Here is a 21,841-nt window from a genome sequence, read left to right as displayed (position 1 = left end):
TATTATTGGGCATGCTCTTGTCTGTTTACCATGACTGAGAATTTGGCTCTGCTCTTTAAGTTGCTTTCTGGAAATGCTTGGTTAAAGTCTATAAAAATGTAACACCTGAAACAGAGCAGGTTGTTAGCTTATCAAATAATATGGTTACTAAGGAAGAAGCTTACACTGATTTTCTACAAATATTAACCTCAGCAGTGCTGAAGAACAGTGGCTGATCCTGATGTTAGGAAGATTTTGGTTGAGTCTTTGGCTTTTGAAAATACTAATACAGAATGTCAAAAAGCCATAAAGTTAAAAAAAACTTAGGGAGCTCCTCTAGAGGAATGGATGTTATGGAAAGCCTTGCAGATACCAAAGCTTCATTTAATCCTATGAATCATTTTGATAAGTTTCTTATTCTAGTGATTGCTGTACTTGTTTTTGCTATAATAATTTTCCTGGCTTTCAAATACATTCTGACTTACAGATATAAGACTATGAGACAGCACAAAAGAGAAAGGGCTGTTTTCACTGTGTGGCTGCATAACCTTCAACATAATTAATATAGGTTAGAAAAAAGGGGAATATTGTAGGAATTCAGCAGAGTCACTGTGTCTGGGGTACACATTAGAATGAATAGCTGTTTTCTCGAAGTACTTTGACCTTGAAGAATCCTTGTAGAAAGCAGTGACTGTTTTCTGTGATCTGTAGAATTATTTTACTGAAGGGGCATTGAAGCCATCCCATGACTGTGGTCACAAGGCACCTCAGGCACCTGAGGCTCTTGTATTTTGTGTATTGCAAACGGTACATAATAACGGACTAGAGTCATGGAGGCATGTCTCTTTTAACACACAGATTTTCTTATTATGGATGTCATAAAAGTCTCATTGTAACTCAGTTGTTTTAGAACTCAGTATTCTTTTTCACTATTTCCAAAGTGAAGAGTTTCTTGATGACATTTCCACATATGTATATAGTATGCTTATCATAGCTGCCCTTTCTATGACTTTTCTGAATCTCTCTTCCCGTCTCTTTTCTTCATCTATCTCCCCAAAGCCCCTCCTGCTTTATGAGACAATGATCTATAGTGCACCTGTTTATCTGCTTAATTTTGTTCTTTGTGGCTGAATAAAGCTCCATTTTCTATATCCACCACACTTCTTTAGCCTTTTATCTATTGGTGCTGTAGCATGTAGACTGAGTCCACAGTTGTGAACAGTGCCGTGGTGGTAAACATGAGTCTGCAGGTGTCTTTATCAGGACAGACGCGGGTTCCTTTGGCATATACCCAGAAGTTATATAACTGGGTCATATCATAGTTCTACTTTTAATATTTGGAAAAGTTGAGGGTTTTGTTTGTTTGTTTGTTTGTTTGTTTTTGTTTTTGTTTTTTTCTTTTCTTCAGTGCTGGAGACTGAACCCAGGGCCTTGTTCATGCTAGGCAAGTACATTACCACTATGATATACAATCGTAGGCAGAACTCAAGGTGTATTTTAAGACAGATAGGGATATGTGATGATTAAGTTCTCATTAGACTCACACAAGGTCATTTAGGAGGCTGAGGAGGTAGTTTGTGAGGTGCTTCCCATGCAAGCATGAGGCCCTGAGCTTGGTCCCTAGAACCTGTGAAAAACCTTGAAACGGTGGTACATGCTTGTAATCCCAGTGCTGGGGGGGTAGAGACAGGTGGAGCCTGGGCCTTGGCCACCTAGCCCCAGCCTAATTTGGAAACTGCAGGTTAGTAAAAAGACCCTGTCTCAAAAACCAAGGTTGATACCACCTAAAGAACAAGAGTTGAGGTTGGCCTTTGCCCTCCATGCGCGTGCGTACGGGCACGCTCGCACACACACACACAGAAGTTTAATACATGTATTTGAAGTACAAGCTTATCTTAACAGTTCTTTAGTAACCTAATGACCATATGTGACAGTGTTTCCATAGGGAAATATATTCCAAAATGTACCTGAGCCATTAGCAACCCAACATGTTCAGTTGCATGCCTAAAATATATTCAAGTTAGGTATGCCTATATTTCTCACATTGTATGTTATTATTTTCTGACATTTGTAAGAGTCAGAAGATCTGGCTCCTTTCTGGCTCTTGTGAGTGTGTGCTGTCTGTCATGGTAGACAGCCTTTCTGCCTCCATTTCCTTATAGGAGCAGTGTGGCTAATCATGTTCGACTTACAGTGTAATGGGAATTGATGTTTCTGTGTGAATAGTACTTTGCAAGCTGTAGAACATCGAACAGATGTTGGTATTTATCTGTATTGGCTTCAAATGCATAATTTTATTTAATCTTTTTACAGCATGATTTTTTCTTCTCTTTAAATCCGTCTTCATTTAATTCTGCTTTCATTAAGCAAAAATCTTTTTAATTTGGGATTTGAAACTGGTTTAAAGATGTTGAGTGTGTTTTGATTAAAATTGATTATGTGTTCTTACAGAGTGTCTTGAATGATTTTCTTGCAAGGTTCATAATTGCAAATACTTGTTAAACTTAACCAAGCTTCCTGAATTGATTCAATTAAAGCTTGCTTGGGAATTTGGAAATATGAGTGCTGGGCCACAGTGCAGAGTCACTTAGAGTTTTTGTTTTGTTTGAGACAGTCTTACTATTTGCTTTCTAACCACCATTGTGATATGGGGAAAAAAATCTCTTGTGGAAGAGTAGCTGTCAGAAGGATGTATTTGACTTAATACTTAGTTTACTTATATAGTCTATTTGAAATAAAAATTTATACTATTCATTGATTTCTCTTTGTTGTAATTATTAGTAATAGAAATCTGCTTGATAGCTTGATTTAATTTGTTTGCTAATGAAATATATATTTTGTCCAAATTTCCTTGAAAAACAGTACCTGTGAATCTCCTGACACATTTGATCATGCTTTGTGTTTGATCACAGTGTGTGACTTAAAGTAACACTTGAGAGAAATGAGTTGCTTTTTTGTTTTTTAAGAGTCTTTAATAAAGGTGTAGTTAGCTTTCCTAACATAATGTAATTGGGAGTGCTGTGGGAAAGAAAAAGGCTGTCGATGATTATAACTTACGTATAAACCCAGGGGCAGTAACCATGGCGTCAACAGGAACTTGGGTGTCCTGGCTCTAACTACTGTACACACCAGCTGTGGCACACATGGGAGCAAGCAGTGGGCAGGATTCCTGTCTTCATTTCTCCTGCCCTGTAGACCGTCCCTTATGTGTTGACTTCTCATTTACTAAGAAGAAAGGCCAAGGAAGAGACACCCCATGCTTAGCTGAGAGGTAAAACGACATGACCAGAGTAAGAGTCCTTGATGAGAGCTGTAGAGCATCTTGCTGATGTGTTGTACTGCCCTCCACTCGAATATAAAGCTTTCTGAAATAGCTGGGTGGGGGCTAGTTTGGCTTCAGGAAAATTAAAATGTCCGTATACTTCAGAGTTGACCATTCTGAGAAGCCCCTTATATTTCATAGAGTGGTGTCCTTCACATCCAGTCCAGGTCATGTTTACTGTGTCATCTTCTTCCAGTTGCTAGAGCCTGTGTGTCACCAGCTCTTTGAGTTCTACCGCAGTGGGGAGGAGCAGCTCCTGCGGTTTACCCTGCAGTTCCTCCCGGAGCTGATCTGGTGCTACCTCGCCGTGTCAGCCAGCAGAAACGTGCACAGCAGTGGCTGCATCGAGGCCCTTCTTCTAGGGGTTTACAACCTGGTTTGTATTTGATGAATTAACAAAGTGCTTCTGGAAAACTGCTTCTCATTTTAGTAAACCACTATTCATTAAAAGAAAGAATAGCCAAGCATGGTTTTAGTCCCAGCATTTGGGAGGCAGAGGCAGATAGATCTACTTGAGTTCGAGGTCAGCCTAGTCTACAAAGCAAGTTTCAGGACAGCCCTCCCATCCCAAAAAAAAAACCAGGAAGAAAAGAAAAAAACCTAATGGTATTGGGGCATCCATATAATCAACTAAACAAACTTGCGTGGGTTAAATGAAAGCTGAAACGCAGAGCATTTGAGTTCTCTTATAGAGATAGCAACAACAACAACAATACCACTAGTGGCGCTTTATTTCATTTGGTTTTGAGGCAGGGTCTCAAAATGTATCCCTGGCTGGCATGGAACTTGCTACCTAAAACAAGCTGGCCTCAAACTCACAAAGATCTGCCTGTGGTGATACTTTGTTGTACCCTAGACCAGCAAGCTCAGCCAGTTTTAGAGCATGAGATTCTTTTTGGTTTTTTGAGACAGGGTTTCTCTGTGTAGCTTTGCGCCTTTCCTGGAACTCACTTGGTAGTCCAGGCTGGCCTCGAACTCACAGAGATCTGCCTGGCTCTGCCTCCCAGTGCTGGGATTAAAGGCGTGCGCCACCACCGCCCAGTTTAGCATGAGATTCCTAATCTCAGGATCATGGGTTCATGACTCATGTTGGGTGCCAAATGTACGAAATCTAATAGGTCTTTTAATAAAACAAACAAACAAACAAAAAACCCCATAAACAAACAAACAAAAACCCTGAGCCAGATATTGGGCTAAGTGCTGGGAGGTCAGAGAGACAAAGGAACGAGCCACAGCTACTTCTCACTTCACCAACTCCACTAATTCTCTGACTGAATGTCTCTGAGTCCTCAGCTAAAGAGGGGCCTCTAGCCAAAAAGGCTTCCTCAGCCAAAAAGGGCTTTAGTTCCTGTCTCCTCATGCCTTATATACCTTTCTCTGCCCAGCTATATTACTTCCTTCCTGGTGCTGGGATTAAAGGTGCGTATGCTTCCCAAATACTGGTAGCAGAGGCATGAGATCTCAGGTGCTGGGATTAAAGGCATGTGCTACCACTGCTTGGCTCTGTTTCTCTCCTAGACTGAATCAATTTCATGTAATCCAGGGTGGCTTTGAACTCACAGAGATCCAGATGTATCTCTGCCTCTTGAGTGCTAGGATTAAAGGTGTATGCCACCACTGCCTGGCTTCTGTATTTAATCTAATGGCTTGTTCTGTCCTCTGATCTTCAGGCAAATTTTATTAGGGTACACAATATATCACCACATCTGCCTGTCTCTGACTTTCAAGTGCTGGGATTAAAGGCCTGTGCTGCCATGCCTAACTGCTGCTACTACTAGCTACTACTACTACTACTAGTACTAGTAGTAGTAGTAGTAGTAGTTTAATTTTTTTTACTTATTATGCATTTAAGTTTATCTATAAGTGGTCTGTTTCTTACCTTTACAAAATAAGTGAGTAGAAAGATCTAATCTGAGACTCACTGGTCACACTTTATAAGTCTCCACTGTCTCCTGAGCATGTGCATTCTATTTAACAGTGTGCATCAGTAATAGCTTGAACATCAGTTATGAGATGCCATTCTGGGTACTTATAGTTTGTGTTCTTTAACATGGAAAAGAAAGGTGAGGTCCTTTTGTAGACACACCTCATGTTTAATTGACTTAGAGACTAGAACTTGTTAGGAAGATCAATCACTATGTTAGTTGGGTTTTTCTGTGCTGAACTTCAACACTCTGCTCTGCTTCTGTTTGTAAAATGCAGCAGTGTACATGATAACTACTGGTGCCAGTGGGTAATTAATAGTGGATCACCAATGTTAAAGATTTAACTAACTTTAAAATTCCTTTTATTCTGCTCTTTTAAAAATTGTCTTAGAGGAAAGAAAGGCAAGGGAGAAATGTAATTAATGTTGTAATCTCAAAAAAATTAAACCTGGAACAGTTGTCCTAATAACTTATTTTTAAAATGTTATGTGTTAAAAGTGACTGTTTTAAGATATTTTCTTTTACTTTTGTAGGAAATCGTTGACAAGCAGGGACATAGTAAAGTATTGAGTTTTACAATTCCATCTCTATCCAAACCATCTGTATATCATGAAGTAAGTAGCTTTTTATCAAAGTAAATTTATTGGGTCCTAAGCTCTGATAGTCCCATAAATTAGGATATAGTTACCTGTGCATAAAGGTGAATTCTTAGTACCCCAAAAGGTACTAATTAGCACCACACAGAGTGCTTATCCAAAAATGAGATAAGTCAAAATCACTAAGCAGTGAACTAAAATCTGATCATGAGAGCCTTATTGAAAGTATCTTTTTAATCTTCGTGTAATGGGTAAGACATCTTAATTTGTGTGTGTGGGTGGTGGTGGTGGTGGACAATTGTATACTCTCTGATAGAAGTTGAAATTAAACTTTTTGATTTTCATAGTGAAAATGTTTTTAATTTTAATTAATGAAAATGTGAAAGTGTTTTTAAATGTTTATTAAATCTTGGAGTGGAAATTTGATAGGCAGTCTGAATATTTGTAAACTATGTGGTGCCCCAAGTAGGCACTCTCCATTCTTTGTGTACTCTTCATGTCACCTTTAACAGAACAGCTTCTTCTTTTCTTCAGCCTTCCAGCATTGGGTCTATGGCTCTAACTGAGAGTGCGCTATCCCAGCATGGCTTATCCAAAGTCGTGTACAGTGGGCCCCATCCTCAAAGGGAGATGCTTACAGCACAGAACAGGTACACTGTGAAGAACCAGTTCTTCTACCACACCAAGTTGTATAAAATGATTTCAGTCAATTTGGTATTTAATTAGAGTTATATGTAACAATTACATGGATATTGAATCATTTTATAAGAGAATCTAACATATCTAGATTTGTCCTTGTACTTTGCTTCAGATTATCCGGAGCACTGGATTTTTGTGATGTATTTACAAAGAGTTGGTTTTCCTCTGAGTTTTGCTTACTCTGTGTGTGATGTGTAGGTCTGGTTCTGTTGCATAGTATCTGTTAACCTTCCTTTGGTTCGTCTTCAGGTTTGAAGTGCTGACATTCCTTTTGTTATGCTACAATGCTGCCTTAACCTACATGCCCAGTGTTTCTCTTCAGTCACTGTGTCAGATTTGTTCGAGGTAACTTTAAATCCTATTTCTCTAATACTGGGCGATATGAATGTAGGCAGGACTGCTAGTTTATTGCAACCTAAGTTAGTTTTGTTTCGTGTAGTTGTTTGTTCAAAACATTATATAACTCAATACCCAGCATCTAGAAGGTGGCTTAGAAATAGTAGCTACCAAAAAACCAGTGATGAATATCTAACTGAGTAGTGTTTGGATAGAATATTAAATTAGAGGGATTATATTACTTACACTACATTTAAAATGATGGCAAGGTCATAACCTTGTAATTTGTGGAATGTGATTAGGTATTCCTTTTTATCTTGTTTTTGTTGTTGTTTATATTGACTGCCCTCTAGTTTGCTGCTAAAAAATAAGAGAAACATGGCGTTACATTTTCTTCCTTAAAAAATTAGAGCTATAGCCTTGATACAATGGAGAGGGGCTAGGCTCTCCTTCAACTTGGTATGCCAGACTTTGTTGACTACCATGGGAGGCCTTACCCACTCTGAGGAGTGGATGGGGATAGAGTGGGAGGGAGGTGAGGAGGTGGGAGAAGGGGAGGGAGGGGAAACAGGTTGGTATGTAAAATGAAAAAAATTTTAATAAATAAATATATTTTTAAAAAATTAGAGCTAAATGTTTTGTTGAATAAGTTATAAAATTTGGGGCATATTATGCAAACATTAAAATCTTAAGAGTTTTTTAGCATTTGAACATTTTATAGCACATGTGGTATGTTTGTTACAGCTCTTATATTTGCTAAATATGATCAGAATAATAATACTTCACTTTATTGGGAGCAATTTAAAGTAATTTTATTTTCCTTTCTGATAGTCTACAATTCTCTAGTTTTCTATGATTAACATTTTTAAAACAATAAACAAAACATAAAAAACTGAGATTTTTACCTTTTACAAGTAAGGTAAATAAGGGAGATTCTGGAGTTAAGGAAGGTGGGTGAAGAGCCATGTTTGAGTCATTTATTTAGTAAGAAAATTAGCCAGAAGAAGGGCATATCAGTTAGCTTTTCTCGTTGGTGTGACAAGAGAAAGAAGAGTTTGTTCCTGCTGGCACCCTGGGAGTACAGTCCATCCTGACAGAAGGCACAGAGAGACTGGAGCTGTGGGCGGGCTGAGGAAGCAGAGAGATGAAGGCTGCTGCTCGTGCATTCCTCACTGCAGAACCCTGCCCATGGGATAGTACTGCCCACCTTCGGCCCGTGTTCCCGCCCATACTTAAACCCTCTGAAAGCACCCTCTCCAGAGTGCCCAGACCCCGGTTCCTAGGTGACTCTAATCCTCAGGCACAGTGTAAAGTAAATCTGTGTCTGAAAAGCCCTCTGACCTCACACTGCTTCCACCTTGGGCGAGGGAGTCAGTTGGTTTCATTGACTTCTTAATTTAGTAACAGGTATCAGAAGATTAAAGACAGCGCTGGGAATCAACTCCCTCTGAGGCCAGGCTCAAGCTTCCCAGAGTCTCTTTTCTCCCTACCCCATTTTGTGCACTTGTGAGAAGTGAGAGAGCAGAGATAGGACATGATGGACAGCACTCAAAAGAGTCCGCAGACACTGGTGGGTTATATTTTGGACCTGTGGCAGGGTGGGCTGCTGCCAGTTAAGGACCCTAGTTAAGGCCAGAGATTCGGTGGCATCCTGGTCTGGCCTCAAGCCTTTCCTTTCTTTCTGGGCTTTGGCCTTTGTGGTGCAGGCTGCTCACACAGATGGCCCTCCCCGGCCCTGAGCACTGTGCCGGCGGCCTTCCTTAGTGTGCCCCTGCAGGCTGTCGGCTGTGCTCCTGAACTTGAGTTTGCAGTTGGCTCCAGTCCCTCTTCCAGTCTCTGCGCACCCTGCATCACATGTGCTGGGTCTAGGCTTCACGGGTGCCATGCACCACGCTGCAATTCCTGCAGCCTGAGGGTACAGGGCTCCAGGTCCACTCCATGCACCTAGTCTTGGGGGAGCTGAGTGTCCAGAAGCTGAGAAAGGCTAGAAGGCGCCCTCCATGCGACAGCTCACTCGGTGCCTAAATTGCCTCTCATCACGAGTTTTTGTTTGTTTTAGTTTTATTTAAGTTATTTTCCTTGAAAAAAAATAGCAAAATCTGCTGATTTCTTTTTAGAATTCTCTCTCAGGAGGTGTCTTGTTTACACAGGGTATAAACAGTATGTAGCTCTAGCTACTCTGGAACTCACCATGTAGACCAGGCTGGTCTTGAACTCACAGAGATCCACCTGCCTCTGCCTCCCAAGTGCTGGATTAAAGGTGTGCGTCACTATGTCTAGCAGGAGCATTACATTTTTTTAATCTGTCTGAAATTTATTATAGATATTTCATGAAACTTGAGTCTGAATTACAGTAATTTTTCTGACCCTGAAGTTTCTACTAAGAACTTAGTCAGGAATTAAATATTATTCTAAAGATCTGTTAATGACAAGATCCCATGTAATGTCCCCAGAATTATTGATAGCTGAATTGATCGAAATTAGTAAACTAACCAAAGTGTGTCTGATTCATCTGCTTCATACATCACCTGCCTTTGTCTTTACAATCTTTTTCCAGTCTAACATATTCAGGGAAATATTGTAGGCAAATGTTATGTTTGGGAGATTGTTTTATAGATATTAGACTTGTTATTTTTATTGTTGGCTCATAAATATTAGAAAATCATCTGTACTTAGCAAATGTGTTTATTTGGTCTTTCCAGAATCTGTGTCTGTGGGTATCCTCGACAGCATGTAAGAAAATACAAAGGTGTAAGTAGCAGGATACCAATTTCATCCGGATTCATGGTGCAGATGCTAACAGGAGTCTATTTTGCCTTGTAAGTCTGTCTCATACACAAAGCACATTGGTGGTTCTTTGGCATGCTATAGCTTGCCAGTCTGTTTCTACAACAGTGTAATCTCAATAGATAAACAATCACTTTTTTTTTTTTTTTTAAGAGACCGGGTTTCTTTGTGTAACAGTCCTTGTCCTGGAACTCACTTTTGTAGTCCAGGCTATACTCGAGCTCACAGAGATAGATCCATCTGCCTCTGCCTCTTAAGTGCTGGGATTAAAGAAAGGCGTGTGCCACCACTGCCCAGCCAGACATATTTTTATGAAAGAATAGGAGTCAAGTTCTTAATAGTTTTATCATTTAAAACATGTATTTTAAAGTTGTGCACAATTTCAAACTGACTAAAACACTTCATTTTTTAGAAGTCAGGGTCAGGATGAAAATGAATAAAATGTGAATATGCTCAATTTCTATACATGACTTTTTTGGCTATGATTTTCAAATTGGATTTTTAAAATCCCAATTTTTTTGATTCTAGAAATTTTAGCTCTTCAAAAGCACTATAGAGAATCTTCAATCGAAATAACTTATTAATTTCTAACGTCAGTGCTTAATCTTGGGTAATAACTTAGATACCAGTGTGTATCTGAATCCTGTCTTGTACTTTGTAATTCTCATGTTACGTGCATGGTAAGACACTTTACATTATATTCTCTTGATACTTTAATTTACTCTGGTAGAATAAGCTCCTTGACTCAGGGAAGAATTTATGACTTAGAGGCCAACTGTGGCCTGCACTGTGAAGTTTACTGAGGCATAGCTGTATTCCTGTGTTTGCCCTCTGGCTGTGGTTGTCTTCCCATAGCAGTGACAGAGTTGAGTAGTTCTGATAGAGAGGGCATGTCCACAATTTAAAACACTGATTTTGGGGGTTTGGTTGTTGTTGTTAGAGATAGCATGGCCCTGAACTCCTGATGTATGACTTCCTCCCAAGTCTTGGGTTTAGAGATGTGTGTCACCATGCCTAGCTCTGAAATACTTGTTGCTGGCCCTTCAAAGAGGTTTTCTAAGCTTTGTGTTAGATCATCAGTGTTGCCTCACAGGGTGTGGACACTGCATTTTTCTGCTCGTTTCATTTTGAGTATCTTCTGTGATCTGTCTCCATGTTTAACTTTCCCTGACTCAGTAGACTTGACCTGTAGTCGCCTCCAAGGCCATTGAAGGGTTGTCATTTCACACTGTGTTTTGCTTCTGTTCTCTTGGTTCTGTGCTTCCTTACAGAGCACTTCTCTTCTGCAATCTCTGTTGTGAGTGTTGCAGTCTTTTCCACCAGAGCACTTAAAATATTGACCATAGCCATTTAAGTTACCCTGATAGTCTCAATATTTGGGTCACCTCTGGATTGAGTTCATTTATTTACTTGTGTATTTAGTGGTGCTTGGGATTGAACCTAGTATCTTATAGAAGTTCTCTACTGCTTACCTGTATCTTTGGCCCTGAATTTAATCCAGTTAATGACTTCATTATTGACAGGCTTCTTTCCTCTTGCTTATAATATGCCTTGTAATTTTTTGTTGTTCATGATTTCAATCAGTAGTAGAGCAGTAGAAACTAATGTAAATGTGATTTTTGCCTGAAAAATAGGTATGATTCTTTTTCAAGGGTACTATTGAAATTTTGTAGGTAGGGCTGTGAAGTTGTTAGAGTCAGAGCCCAGGGCCCTGGCAGCCTTAACAAGAAATAGTGAAAAGCAGAAAAAGGACTTCTAGTCAATGTAGCCATATTGGGAGAGGAGCAAATTATAGAGGACAAGAGGGATAGGTAGCTGCAGTCCACCCATTGTGGATCCATCACTGTCTGCTCCAGTCTCTTGCAAGGTGTGGTGACAAGATGTCAGGCTGTTGACCTGTATTCCTGGGAGACAAGCTCCCTCCTTGGCAGGCAATATAGCCCTAGTCCTTTTCTTCTCCCAGCATGAGACTCTTGGGGAAACACCAGTTTCTTGGGGTTCCCAGTTTCAATAGCCAAAGGGAGGGGCACAGTGTCTCTCTTTGCTCTCGCCAGGATGGTTTCTGCGGAGTTGCGTTACTGTTGCCATGGTTACGGTCATACTATAAATCCCCCTATTCTTGCCTCGTATTTCGGTGGGAGCTGGATTGCTGAAATTTCCCTCCTTCAGCTCTCTCTATATGCCTGCCCCTAGAGGGGGTCTCTTCCTCCATTTTCTAGCCCCCTTCAGCAATAGAATGTTATTCCTTATTTCTCAGTGTACACTAGCCTGGCATGGATGGGGATGGAATGTCATCAGCCAGTGTTCTCGGAAGACTTCTTGTACCTGAATGATGTGTATGCAGGGGTGGAAGGTGGGGGGTAGTCCTCAGTCTTCCTGCCTCTCTTCAGAAGTAGAGAACCCCTAGTTATCTCAGAACAGAATGAGGTTTATATCCCCCCTTTTTTTATATCAGTGCTGCAGTTCCTCATCAATTATGCTCTGAGGGTTATAGGGTAATAGGATTGACTAGCTTCTCCGCAAAAGCTGTAGAACTTTTGTTCACATGAAAAAAAAAAAATGTCTGGCAAGGTCCTTGTGCTTTTCCCATGACAGTGACCACATTGCTCTTTCAAACCTGCACCACCAAGGGCCTCCTTCTCTGATCCCCGTCCTGCTTCTCATGTTTCCTGTGCACACCTACAGGAGGCTTGTGGGAAGCCTGTGTGGTGGTGTGAATGTCCATGTATATGCTCCAGAGTTTTTGTATGCGCTGTTAGAAAGCTTAGGTGAATTCTCCCTATGTGATGCCTTATAGCCCTTCCTCCTGTGGGTTCAGACTATTTGGTTACCCTGTGCCCTCAGCTCCTGGTTGGATTCATTAGAAGTATGAAGATAACTGGGTTTATCTTGGCCTTTCCCTATCAGGCCTCATGTGCTCTTGATGTGCTTCACATTGCTTCATTCTGTTAACAGATGACCAAACCATCACCTCTGTCGACTTTCACCACTCGGTTGACTTCTAGGAAGGGTTTGCTCTATCATTGAAAGTTAAACATATATAATACACACATACTGATTTTCTTTACTTCTCTCTCATGTTTGCAACATGCATTCTGGTCCCTTCTAAATGACCATCAGAATGCAAAAGAACAGCTACTTGGGTAGTGTTGGGTTCTCCTTAAAACCGTGGAAAGTACAGAGTAATTTGACCGTAAATTGTTCAGAACATTATTCTAAAGTATATAATTTATTATGTTCTGAGTTACTTTGGCAGTATAAGATGCTTTGAAATTGCCTTAGCTCTTTGATTTCTGTTCTATAAATAGTCATGTTCCTTAGAGGAAAAAAATGTACATGTATAAAATATTCTTTGCTATTAATAGGCTTTCAGATAATAGGAACTCCATGATTTAAAACACATTCTTAAGGAGAATAGGATGGTAAGTGGTGTACTTATGTGGTCTGTTGCTTTCTTTAGTAAAAATAAATAGTTCCTCATTATGTTTTGTTCTGTTATATAAGATAAATTAAAAATAATACTTTCTTTAACTCCTATGATTTTGTAGATACAATGGAGAATGGGATCTCGCTCAGAAAGCATTGGATGATATTATATACAGAGCCCAGCTAGAATTATATCCAGAGCCACTGCTGGTAGGTTCTTTGTGTAATTATGCAAATTTTTAACTTGTAATTTTTCAGTTTAGAACTACGCACTAAGAAGTAGTTCATAGCATGATGCAATGCCGTTGTTACTCAGTGTTTCACCCAGTGTTGTGCTGGCAAATGTTACCTTTCAGAGCACTTACATCGAAAAGTTGGAGATTGAATTAGATTGACTTAATAGGATATTTAACTGACAGTATTCTCTTCTGCTTATAAGAATTTCAACATCTAGATACATTTGTCAATTAGCATTCAATATTGAGAAAGAAACCTAGTTTAAAATCTGACAAGCACAAGCCTCATCCCATCCATGCTGTTTTAAAGTATAAGCATCCCTCTGACCCTCTTACTCCTTATTGGTGGGTATGTGGATCATCATATAAAATACCTCAAGGAAAATATTCTTTTTATAAATTTATTAACACTTAATCTTGTATTTTATCTAAAAGTAAATACTAACATCTGTTTATTGGCCTTAAACTTTATTTTTTCCTTTTAGGTTGCTAATGCAATAAAGGCTTCATTGCCTCATGGTGCCATGAAATCTAGTAAGGAAGGTACAAGGTGTATTCAAGTTGAAATCACACCAACCTCCTCTAGAATATCAAGAAATGCAGTTACCAGCATGTCAATAAGAGGTCACAGGTGGAAAAGACATGGTAAGAACTCTTCAGATTTGAGCACTGGTGGTCTTTCCCATGTCTCTGCAATTGTCGAGCTAGAACTTGTAACTTTAGGAAATAGCACCATTGTTATCTGGAAAAGGATGCTATCTCATCACCTTTGACTCCTAACTTCTCATCTAGGGCAACAGACGATGAGGGGGATGGACGTTCTTATGTTAGGTACATGAATGAGGAATTATGTAAAATTGTACTTACTGCAGTAGATTTGGAGAGTAAGAAAACTGCATTTTCACTACTCATATACTTTAAGCTGCTGTCCTTGAGTAGTTGCACATAACCTTTAATGAATGTTCCTACTCCTAGTCAGGCATGTAGCATCAAGTTTTTTCACATTGGATAAATCTTACATTCTGTCAGGACTCCCTGGCAAAGAATGCCATGCTGTTGATACAACACTAGGCATTTCTATTTTACAAACTCATTTTCATTCAAGATTGTGTCGGTATCCCTTCTTATCAGCTTCATTTTATTATTTTAAAATGTTGCTGGGCCGGGCGATGGTGGCGCATGCCTTTAATCTCAGCATTCGGGAGGCAGAGGCAGGCAGATCTCTGTGAGTTCGAGACCACCCTGGGCTACAGAGTGAATTCCAGGAAAGGTTCAAAGCTACACAGAGAAACCCTGTCTGGGGGGGGGGGGGTGAGGGGGGGGGGGAGGGATAATAGGCTTTTGGGTTTAGCTCAGTGGTAGAGCCTAGTAAGGGCAAGGCCCTGGGTTCAGTCCTCAGCTCTGAAAAAAAAAATGTTGCTGCAAGTTAATTTCATTCACCTTGTCATCTCCATGCTTTCCCATTTCCCTCTCTTCTCTTTTAATTGACTCCTTGTTTAATCCCTTCTTCCTTTTATTACTTCTCTCCTATCTAGCAGTTATAGTAGGAAGAAGCAGAGGATTAATATCCTCACCTCAGAAGGGACCTTTGCATAGGAGGCAGAAAGCTGCTTCTTTGCCCCAAGTGTGTATGGTTAATGTGTTAAGGGGGAAAGCCTACTCTGCCTTCTTCCCCCTCTGCACTGAAATGAAAATAGCAGCTCAGCTTAGTAGATTGTAACTCACATCAGTGTTCCCTGGGGAGAGAGTAGGGAAAAGAAGTATCATAACAGATCATAACTCAGAAAGCTGATCCTGACTGAGAAGGCTTGCCATTCCCCCTCAGACACGCAGAGAGAGAATATGCCAAAAAAGAACAAGAGCCAAGTTAGACAGTTGAACCAGTGATCATTTTTAAAGTTAGTGTAGCAAGTCCTGAAGACCCAACAGGGACATAAAAGAGGGGGTGATGTTTGCCATCAGGTGAGTAGACAGACAAAAATCCATTTAAACTTGCCAACCCCAACATCTTTAGTCTCTTTGGTGGAGTTCTGCTGTTCAGTGAGAATACATTACAGAAAGTAGAGGTCTAATGGATATGTGGTATGCTAAAGATCAGTGGTTCTGGCCAGCTTCATCGTATGAAAGTAGGTGCAGATACAACAACCTACACCATACTCCCAAACTGCTGCTTCAGAAAAGCATAAGAATGAATTCTGATTTCTTTTCTACTTTCCCTTCTTGCTGTTTAGATGGATGTATTGGGAAGTGGAGGTGGGGAGGTTGTATAGTTCAAACATGAGAGAAATATTGATGCTCCCGTGTGTGTGTGTGTGTGTGTGTGTGTGTGTGTGTGTGTGTACGCACACACACGTGTGTGAACATGCCTAGGTATGGATTTAAGAGAAAGAGATATTCTGCAACAAGGTGGAAGTTATTTTTCAGAAACATCTTGTAGGGAAAAAGTGGTCAAAACAAGATAAAAGACTACGTGCATGTATTGTGTCTGTTATGCTCTTATGGATCTGTGTTCCATGTTGACTGCTATCTCTGTCTCAGGCTACAACCTCATCAAAGTAGCCTTTTTATTGCCTGTTCCTTCGTGTTTATTATCCTTTACATCACTGAGCACTTCCTGTTTATGAGAGCAAAAATGCCATGGATGAGGAAATAGAAGAAAATGATCTATAGAAGGAAAAAAAAAGACACACCATGAGCAGATATATGGGATATATATATAAAACCATAACAGAATATGGGCTAACCTTATTTGCCACCCTCTGTGGTAGGAATTTCTCTTATCTACTGGGCTGTAGTAAAACGGTACTTGTTTAGTCTGATTTGTCTCTATGGATAGGCTGTATCGATAGGCTTTTTAAGGGTAGTCTTGGTTCTCCTTCTTCGTGAGTTTCTATTGTTAGAGCAAAATACTCTGAACACCTCCCACTAGGTGCCACTTCTGAAAGACTCCACTGCCTCTCACACCCTCACACTGGGAGCCTAGTATCTAGCACTAAACCATATAGATACCATACCTTCCTAGGGAAGCACTGTTCATGAAGTTACTACGTGCTTGGTTCAACCCTTTCCTGTGTCCTTTTGTTATGTCTGTGATTTTTGCCTGGACATGTTATTGTTCTGGCTCACTAATCAGCACTGGATTCTTGTGGAGAAGATGGTTATCATTGTACACTTCCTAAATATATAGACAGTTTTCAAATTAAAAATAGATTTTAAATTTTCTTTATATGATTATATGTACTTATGTAAAAATTGCAACAAAGTGTAAGTAAACCATTTCTTTAGAAATAGTATGAAGGGGAAAAAGAAGTAGTATGAAGGGACTTGTAGATTCCAGGCCCACAGTTAGCTTCTTACATGCTCATGTTTCTGAAGCCTGGTACTGTGGAGGTCACTTCAGGTTGTGATTGTGAAGACCTTGAGAGTCCTGTGTTTGATGGAACCCTAGATATGCCTTCTGTTCAGCTCCTCTCCCCTCTTCCCTGAGCCATCCTCATGGGAGGGTGTGGTCTTTCTAAACCTTTCACCATGTGACATAGTAGAGCTAGGACTTTGTAAGCCTGCAGTAGTGCTGATGGAGCCTGGGAAAGAAGGCGGGGAAAAGCAACATCAATTTTAAGGCATATTCTATTGTTTTCTTCTTGACTCCTTCGTTTTTTCACTTGTGAGAAAGACTACAGCAATTCTTTTCTGTTGAACTTTATCTTAGTTACTTTTGTATTGCTGTGAAGAGACACCATGATCACGGCAACTTATAGAAGAAAGAATTTACTGGGGGCTTACCATTTCAGTAGGTTAGAGGCCATGACCATCATGGGGAACATGGCAGCCTGTAGCAGGCATGGGTAGGCAGGCATGGTGCAGGAGCTGAGAGCTCACACCTGCTTCACAGCAGGAGAGAGGGAGGAAAGGAGAGAGAGACTAGAGAGAGAGAGCTCTCACTGGGAATGGGTTTTTAAAACCTCAAAGCCCACCTCCAGAGACTCGTCTCCTCTAACAAAGCCACACCTCCTAATCCCAAACTAGGGATCAAACATTCAAATATATGAACCTATTGGGGCCATTCTTATTCAGAATACCACAGTTGCTGAAAAGGATTAGTTTTGGCTCACAGTTTGAGAGTGCAGACCACCATGGTGGGTAGTCAAGGCCACAGGAGTGTGAGGCAGCTGCTCACACTATTCCCCAGTTAGAAAGAAGACAGGTGAAGCAAACTTGCTTGTTTTCTCCCTTTTATATAGTCTAGAATCCCAGTCCAGGGAATGGTGCTACCCAGAGAATGGGCTTCCTCACCTCTGTTAGCCTAATGAAGACCATCCCTGTAAAGAAGTCAGAGCCAGCGTCCCAGGAGATTCTAGAGCTCAGCAGATTGATAGTTGAGACTTACCACCACAAACCTTTTCCATTTTCTCTTGTATTTATTTGTTCTTCCTGCCTTTTGTCTTTCCTCCATTCTTTCCTTTATACCTGATTAGAAGGAGTGGGTGAGTGAGCTTCTCTCAGGGAAGAGGCAGGTGGAACTTTCTTTCTGTAACTTTTCTTTCCGTGTTTATCATTCAGGGATATAAAAAAGTAAGCTATGTAGCATAGTGGTTTGTGTGTATATCTGAGTCATCAAAGATTGTAACATAGCAAACAAATGGATTCAGTTTTAGCAATTCACCACATTGATTCTTTTCTACTGTTAGTATAAATTATTCTCCTAGTCCAGACTCATGTTGTTTTTTATTATTAATTTTGGAACCATTTTAATTACTTGTAACAAAGTATTTTTGAGCCGTTTTAGAATGTTTCAGGATTCTCCAAAACATCATGGATGTGGCATTCCTTCCTTTAAAAATTGCCTGCCCACAGCTGTAGCTGGAGTTTGTCTGGTCCTGCCTGGCCCACGGTCAGGACCAATCTCTCTCCCCGCCAGTCCCACAGCCGCTCAGACCCAACCAAGTAAACACACAGGGACTTATATTAGTTACAAACTGTATGGCCACTTGTTGTCTAGTTCTTCTATCTTAAATTAACCCATATCTATTAGTCTATAAGTTGCCACGTGGCTCGTGGCTTACCAGTACCTTGCATCTTACTTGTCATGGCGGCGCCGGCAGTGTCTCCTCACCTCAGCCTTCCACCTCCTAGAATTCTTCTCCTCCTTGTCCTGCCTACCCTATCCTTCCTGCCTGGCTACTGACCAATCAGAGTTTTATTTATTCACAACATACAGGACATCCCACAGCACACAGCTTATATTGCAATGGAAAGTATTCACGAAGGTGAAAGCTACTTTAGTCTTAACATTTGCTCACATTCAGAACCCATGTCCCTTCCTCTGGCTGGTTGTATTGTGACCAGTTTTGTCATTTGCTTGGCCCTATGTTTTACTTTTTAATTAACAGACTGGTTTTTTTCAGGGAAAATTAGATTCACAACAGATTGAGTGGGAAGGATGTGAATTTTCATGTCTACTGTCACCACTGTCCTGCTGTCAATCAACAGGACCATGGTGTGCTTGCAGGCCCTGGACTCATGTTTTAATCATAAACCATCCTATTTCACTCGTTAGAGTAATAACAGAAGGCTAATTTCCATAGATAGGTATTATTTTAGAGAAACCTGTTAGTTAACTGCATGTTGACCTGATGTCCACATTTTTTTCCTGATTGTTTCATTGTTAGAGGGAAGTACCTTCATTCAGTGTTGTGCCTTTGCAATTCCTCCAGGCTTGTATTGAAGTCTGAGAAAGTTTTAATGATTCACTCTATGTCTGTGCTTAACTTTGGAAAAAGAAGTTATAGTGCACAGTTGCTGCTTTGAGTTTTCATAATTTCATGATTAGTGTCCTTATTGTATGGTGATAATTTAATTTTCAACCCTCTTGTGTTTCCTTTATCCTGTGGTGGTGAATAATTCAAGGCAAAGGCACATTTTTCAAGTATAGACTTTTAAGTTGCTTGTATGTTGAGGCTGTATAGAAAGTAAAAGGCAAGTAAAGGAAGAAAAATAAGATCACACTTTCAGAAGTTAAAGTAAGGATAAGTAGGTTGTGATGATAAAGCGTTAGAAATGAAAATTGAGCTAAATTTTGATAAAGCAATAGCATTATTTTTAAAACCAAAAAAAGGCATTTTACTTAAATACTTTCTGTAAGAAGTAAAGGTAGAAGCAAGGAAAAGCAAGCCTTTCTTTATGCTTTATGCTGTGGTCTTGAGGGCTTCTGTGAAGCCAGCAGCGGCTGCCTCTGCCTTTGCGGCTGGGGACCTGTCCTCCCAGAGTTCCCGCACAGCAGTTCACCCCACTCCCTGTGCTTGACCATCCCAGACTTCCCTTCTTACCTCTCTCTCCCCCAGAGCAAATCTAACTGCTACTTTTTGTTTGTTTCCCACAACTACCACTATTATGACTCATTCTTCCTCCACTTTAAGCAAAATTACCTACATGGGAACAAGAGAAGCTATTTTCCCTTTTCTCAAAACCATTACTGAAATAGCTGCCATTTTATAAAAGTCCCCTCAGTAAGTTAGGGGACTGACATATGGTTGCAAATAATGAGCGTGGGCAGCTTTGCGGACTAATATCTAACAATCCCCTGAACTGCCGGGTCTTCATCTCTGGGTCCTTTCCTGTGTGCTTGTCCAGAGGCGGGAGCAAGTGCAGAGCACTCTGTGTACTTTGCAATGCCCCACATCAAGGCTGGTTGAACCAGCCAAAGGCTGGCTAGTTCTTTTAGGAGTTGCTTTGTCAGCTATCCAGAATTGTATTCTTGATAAGTTTATACTAGCTAATTTGTCATTCAAATGATACCGGCTCCTAAAATGTGAATTCTGAGTTTTCTTATTTTGAAATAAAGGTGCTTAGTTTGAGAGTACTATCAAGAACAAAGCATGCATGTGTTATATAACGCCAGCAGTATCTAATGCTTTTGTTGTTGTTCCTGTGGAAGTGCCCTCTAATCCCTGACATGTCATTATTAATTAATACCTAATATCTGACTTGATCTTGTTAATGTCAAAACAGGAAATAGATGGCACGTGGATTTCTCACTTACATACAGTTAACAACTATTTGTAATAGGAAAGTGTCAGTCAAAGAGTAATGAAAATAGTATCTGTAACTAGAGCCTTTGAACTTGGCCCGACTTTGGGTCCTAGATATGCTAAATGCTTAATTTAAAAACATTTTTGGGCTGGGCAGTGGTGGCGCACGCCTTTAATCCCAGCACTTGAGAGGCAGAGGCTGGCAGATCTCTGTGAGTTCGAGGCCAGCCTGGTCTACAAAGCGAGATCCAGGAAAGGCGAAAGCTACACAGAAAAACCCTGTCTCAAAAAACCAGGGGAGGGGAACATTTTTGGTTTTCTTTTTAGTGGTGGTAGGGATTGAATCCAGGGCTCCCCTGTGCTACAGCCCTAACTTTTTAAGTTTGTGAGGTAAGATCTCTGTATGTAACCCAGGCTAGCCTTAAACTCAGAAGCCCCCTTCTTCAGCCTCTCAGGTAACTTTTAATTAGTGGATATTTTAATTAGTGCTACTTTTTAGGTATTTTTGAATTAGAATTTCCAAGAATACAAACTTTTAAGTGGTGAAAAATAATTGTAAGTAAGAGGTAATATGTGTTTTCTAACATAGAGACCAAGCACGTTGAGAATTTTAGACTATTTTACGATATGGAAGAATCAGATTAATACAATTTAGATACAGTGAACCCAAAGAAAGACCAGTTGAAAGTTACTATGTCAAGCAGTTTGGTTACAATTTTGGTTTATAAAATTGTTTCTATTTAATGGATACCATGGTACTTAAAGCTTAGTGAGATAACATAGTTCAAAGAGACTTGTAATTAGGTTATAAAAATACCAGAAAAAGTGGTCTTTGTCATAATTTGCTCAGTGATTAAATGTTTTCTTATTAGATGAGTAAAAAAGAACTGATAAAAAGGTTCAGAGGCTGGGATGCAGCTCAGTAGGTAAAATGCTTGCCAGGCAAGCACCAGGACCCGAGTTCAGATCCCAGCACACCAGTGGGAGCTGGGTGTGATGGTGCAGGTCTGTAACTCCAGTGCTGGGAGGTGGGCGTTGAAGATAGTAGGATCCTGGGGGCTCACCAGTTAGCCAGCCTACTGAGTAGTCAGTGAGATGCAGGCTCAGCGAGAGACCCTATCTCAAAACCAGGTGAAGAAGCAACTGAAGGAGATATGTGACTGAACTCTGGCTTCCACACACATGTACGTGTGCACACGCATGAAACACACAGACACACAAGTGCAAAAGATACAACTTGTATATAAAATAATTTGTTTTAAACGGGCCAGTGCTGTAGAGGGTGTTAATAAGTTTCTGTTGTGTATACCATTGATGAAGCAAGAAAGTAGTTACTTTCTAACTGTTGAAGAGATGTAAAGTCATAAATGTATTTCTAAGAAAATATCTTTAAATAATTATTTATAAGCATCTCAGACTACTTACCTTTCTAGATACTGGAGAAGATTAAACTCATAAATTTTGAGATGGAATATGTATTTTGTGAGTCTGATTTTATGACTTAATG

At 40.2% G+C, this 21,841-nt stretch overlaps 1 protein-coding gene across 3 annotated transcripts in view; it reads left to right on the top strand.

Moving 5' to 3' along the window:
* Fam126a (family with sequence similarity 126 member A) overlaps positions 1–21,841 on the top strand; it is a 65,456-nt gene that overhangs the window by 30,640 nt on the left and 12,975 nt on the right. For all 3 annotated transcript variants that reach the window (XM_036181087.1, XM_036181088.1, XM_036181089.1), the window contains exons 4-10: positions 3,498–3,677; positions 5,760–5,840; positions 6,357–6,472; positions 6,771–6,866; positions 9,560–9,676; positions 13,193–13,280; positions 13,792–13,951. In XM_036181087.1, the coding sequence (XP_036036980.1) occupies positions 3,498–3,677; positions 5,760–5,840; positions 6,357–6,472; positions 6,771–6,866; positions 9,560–9,676; positions 13,193–13,280; positions 13,792–13,951 (838 nt within the window). The remainder of the gene's footprint in view (positions 1–3,497; positions 3,678–5,759; positions 5,841–6,356; positions 6,473–6,770; positions 6,867–9,559; positions 9,677–13,192; positions 13,281–13,791; positions 13,952–21,841) is intronic.

The sequence above is a fragment of the Onychomys torridus genome, chromosome 3, assembly GCF_903995425.1.
Source record: "Onychomys torridus chromosome 3, mOncTor1.1, whole genome shotgun sequence".
In the NCBI taxonomy this organism is placed as follows: Eukaryota; Metazoa; Chordata; class Mammalia; order Rodentia; family Cricetidae; genus Onychomys; species Onychomys torridus.
This window is presented reverse-complemented; position numbering and strand designations above follow the sequence as displayed.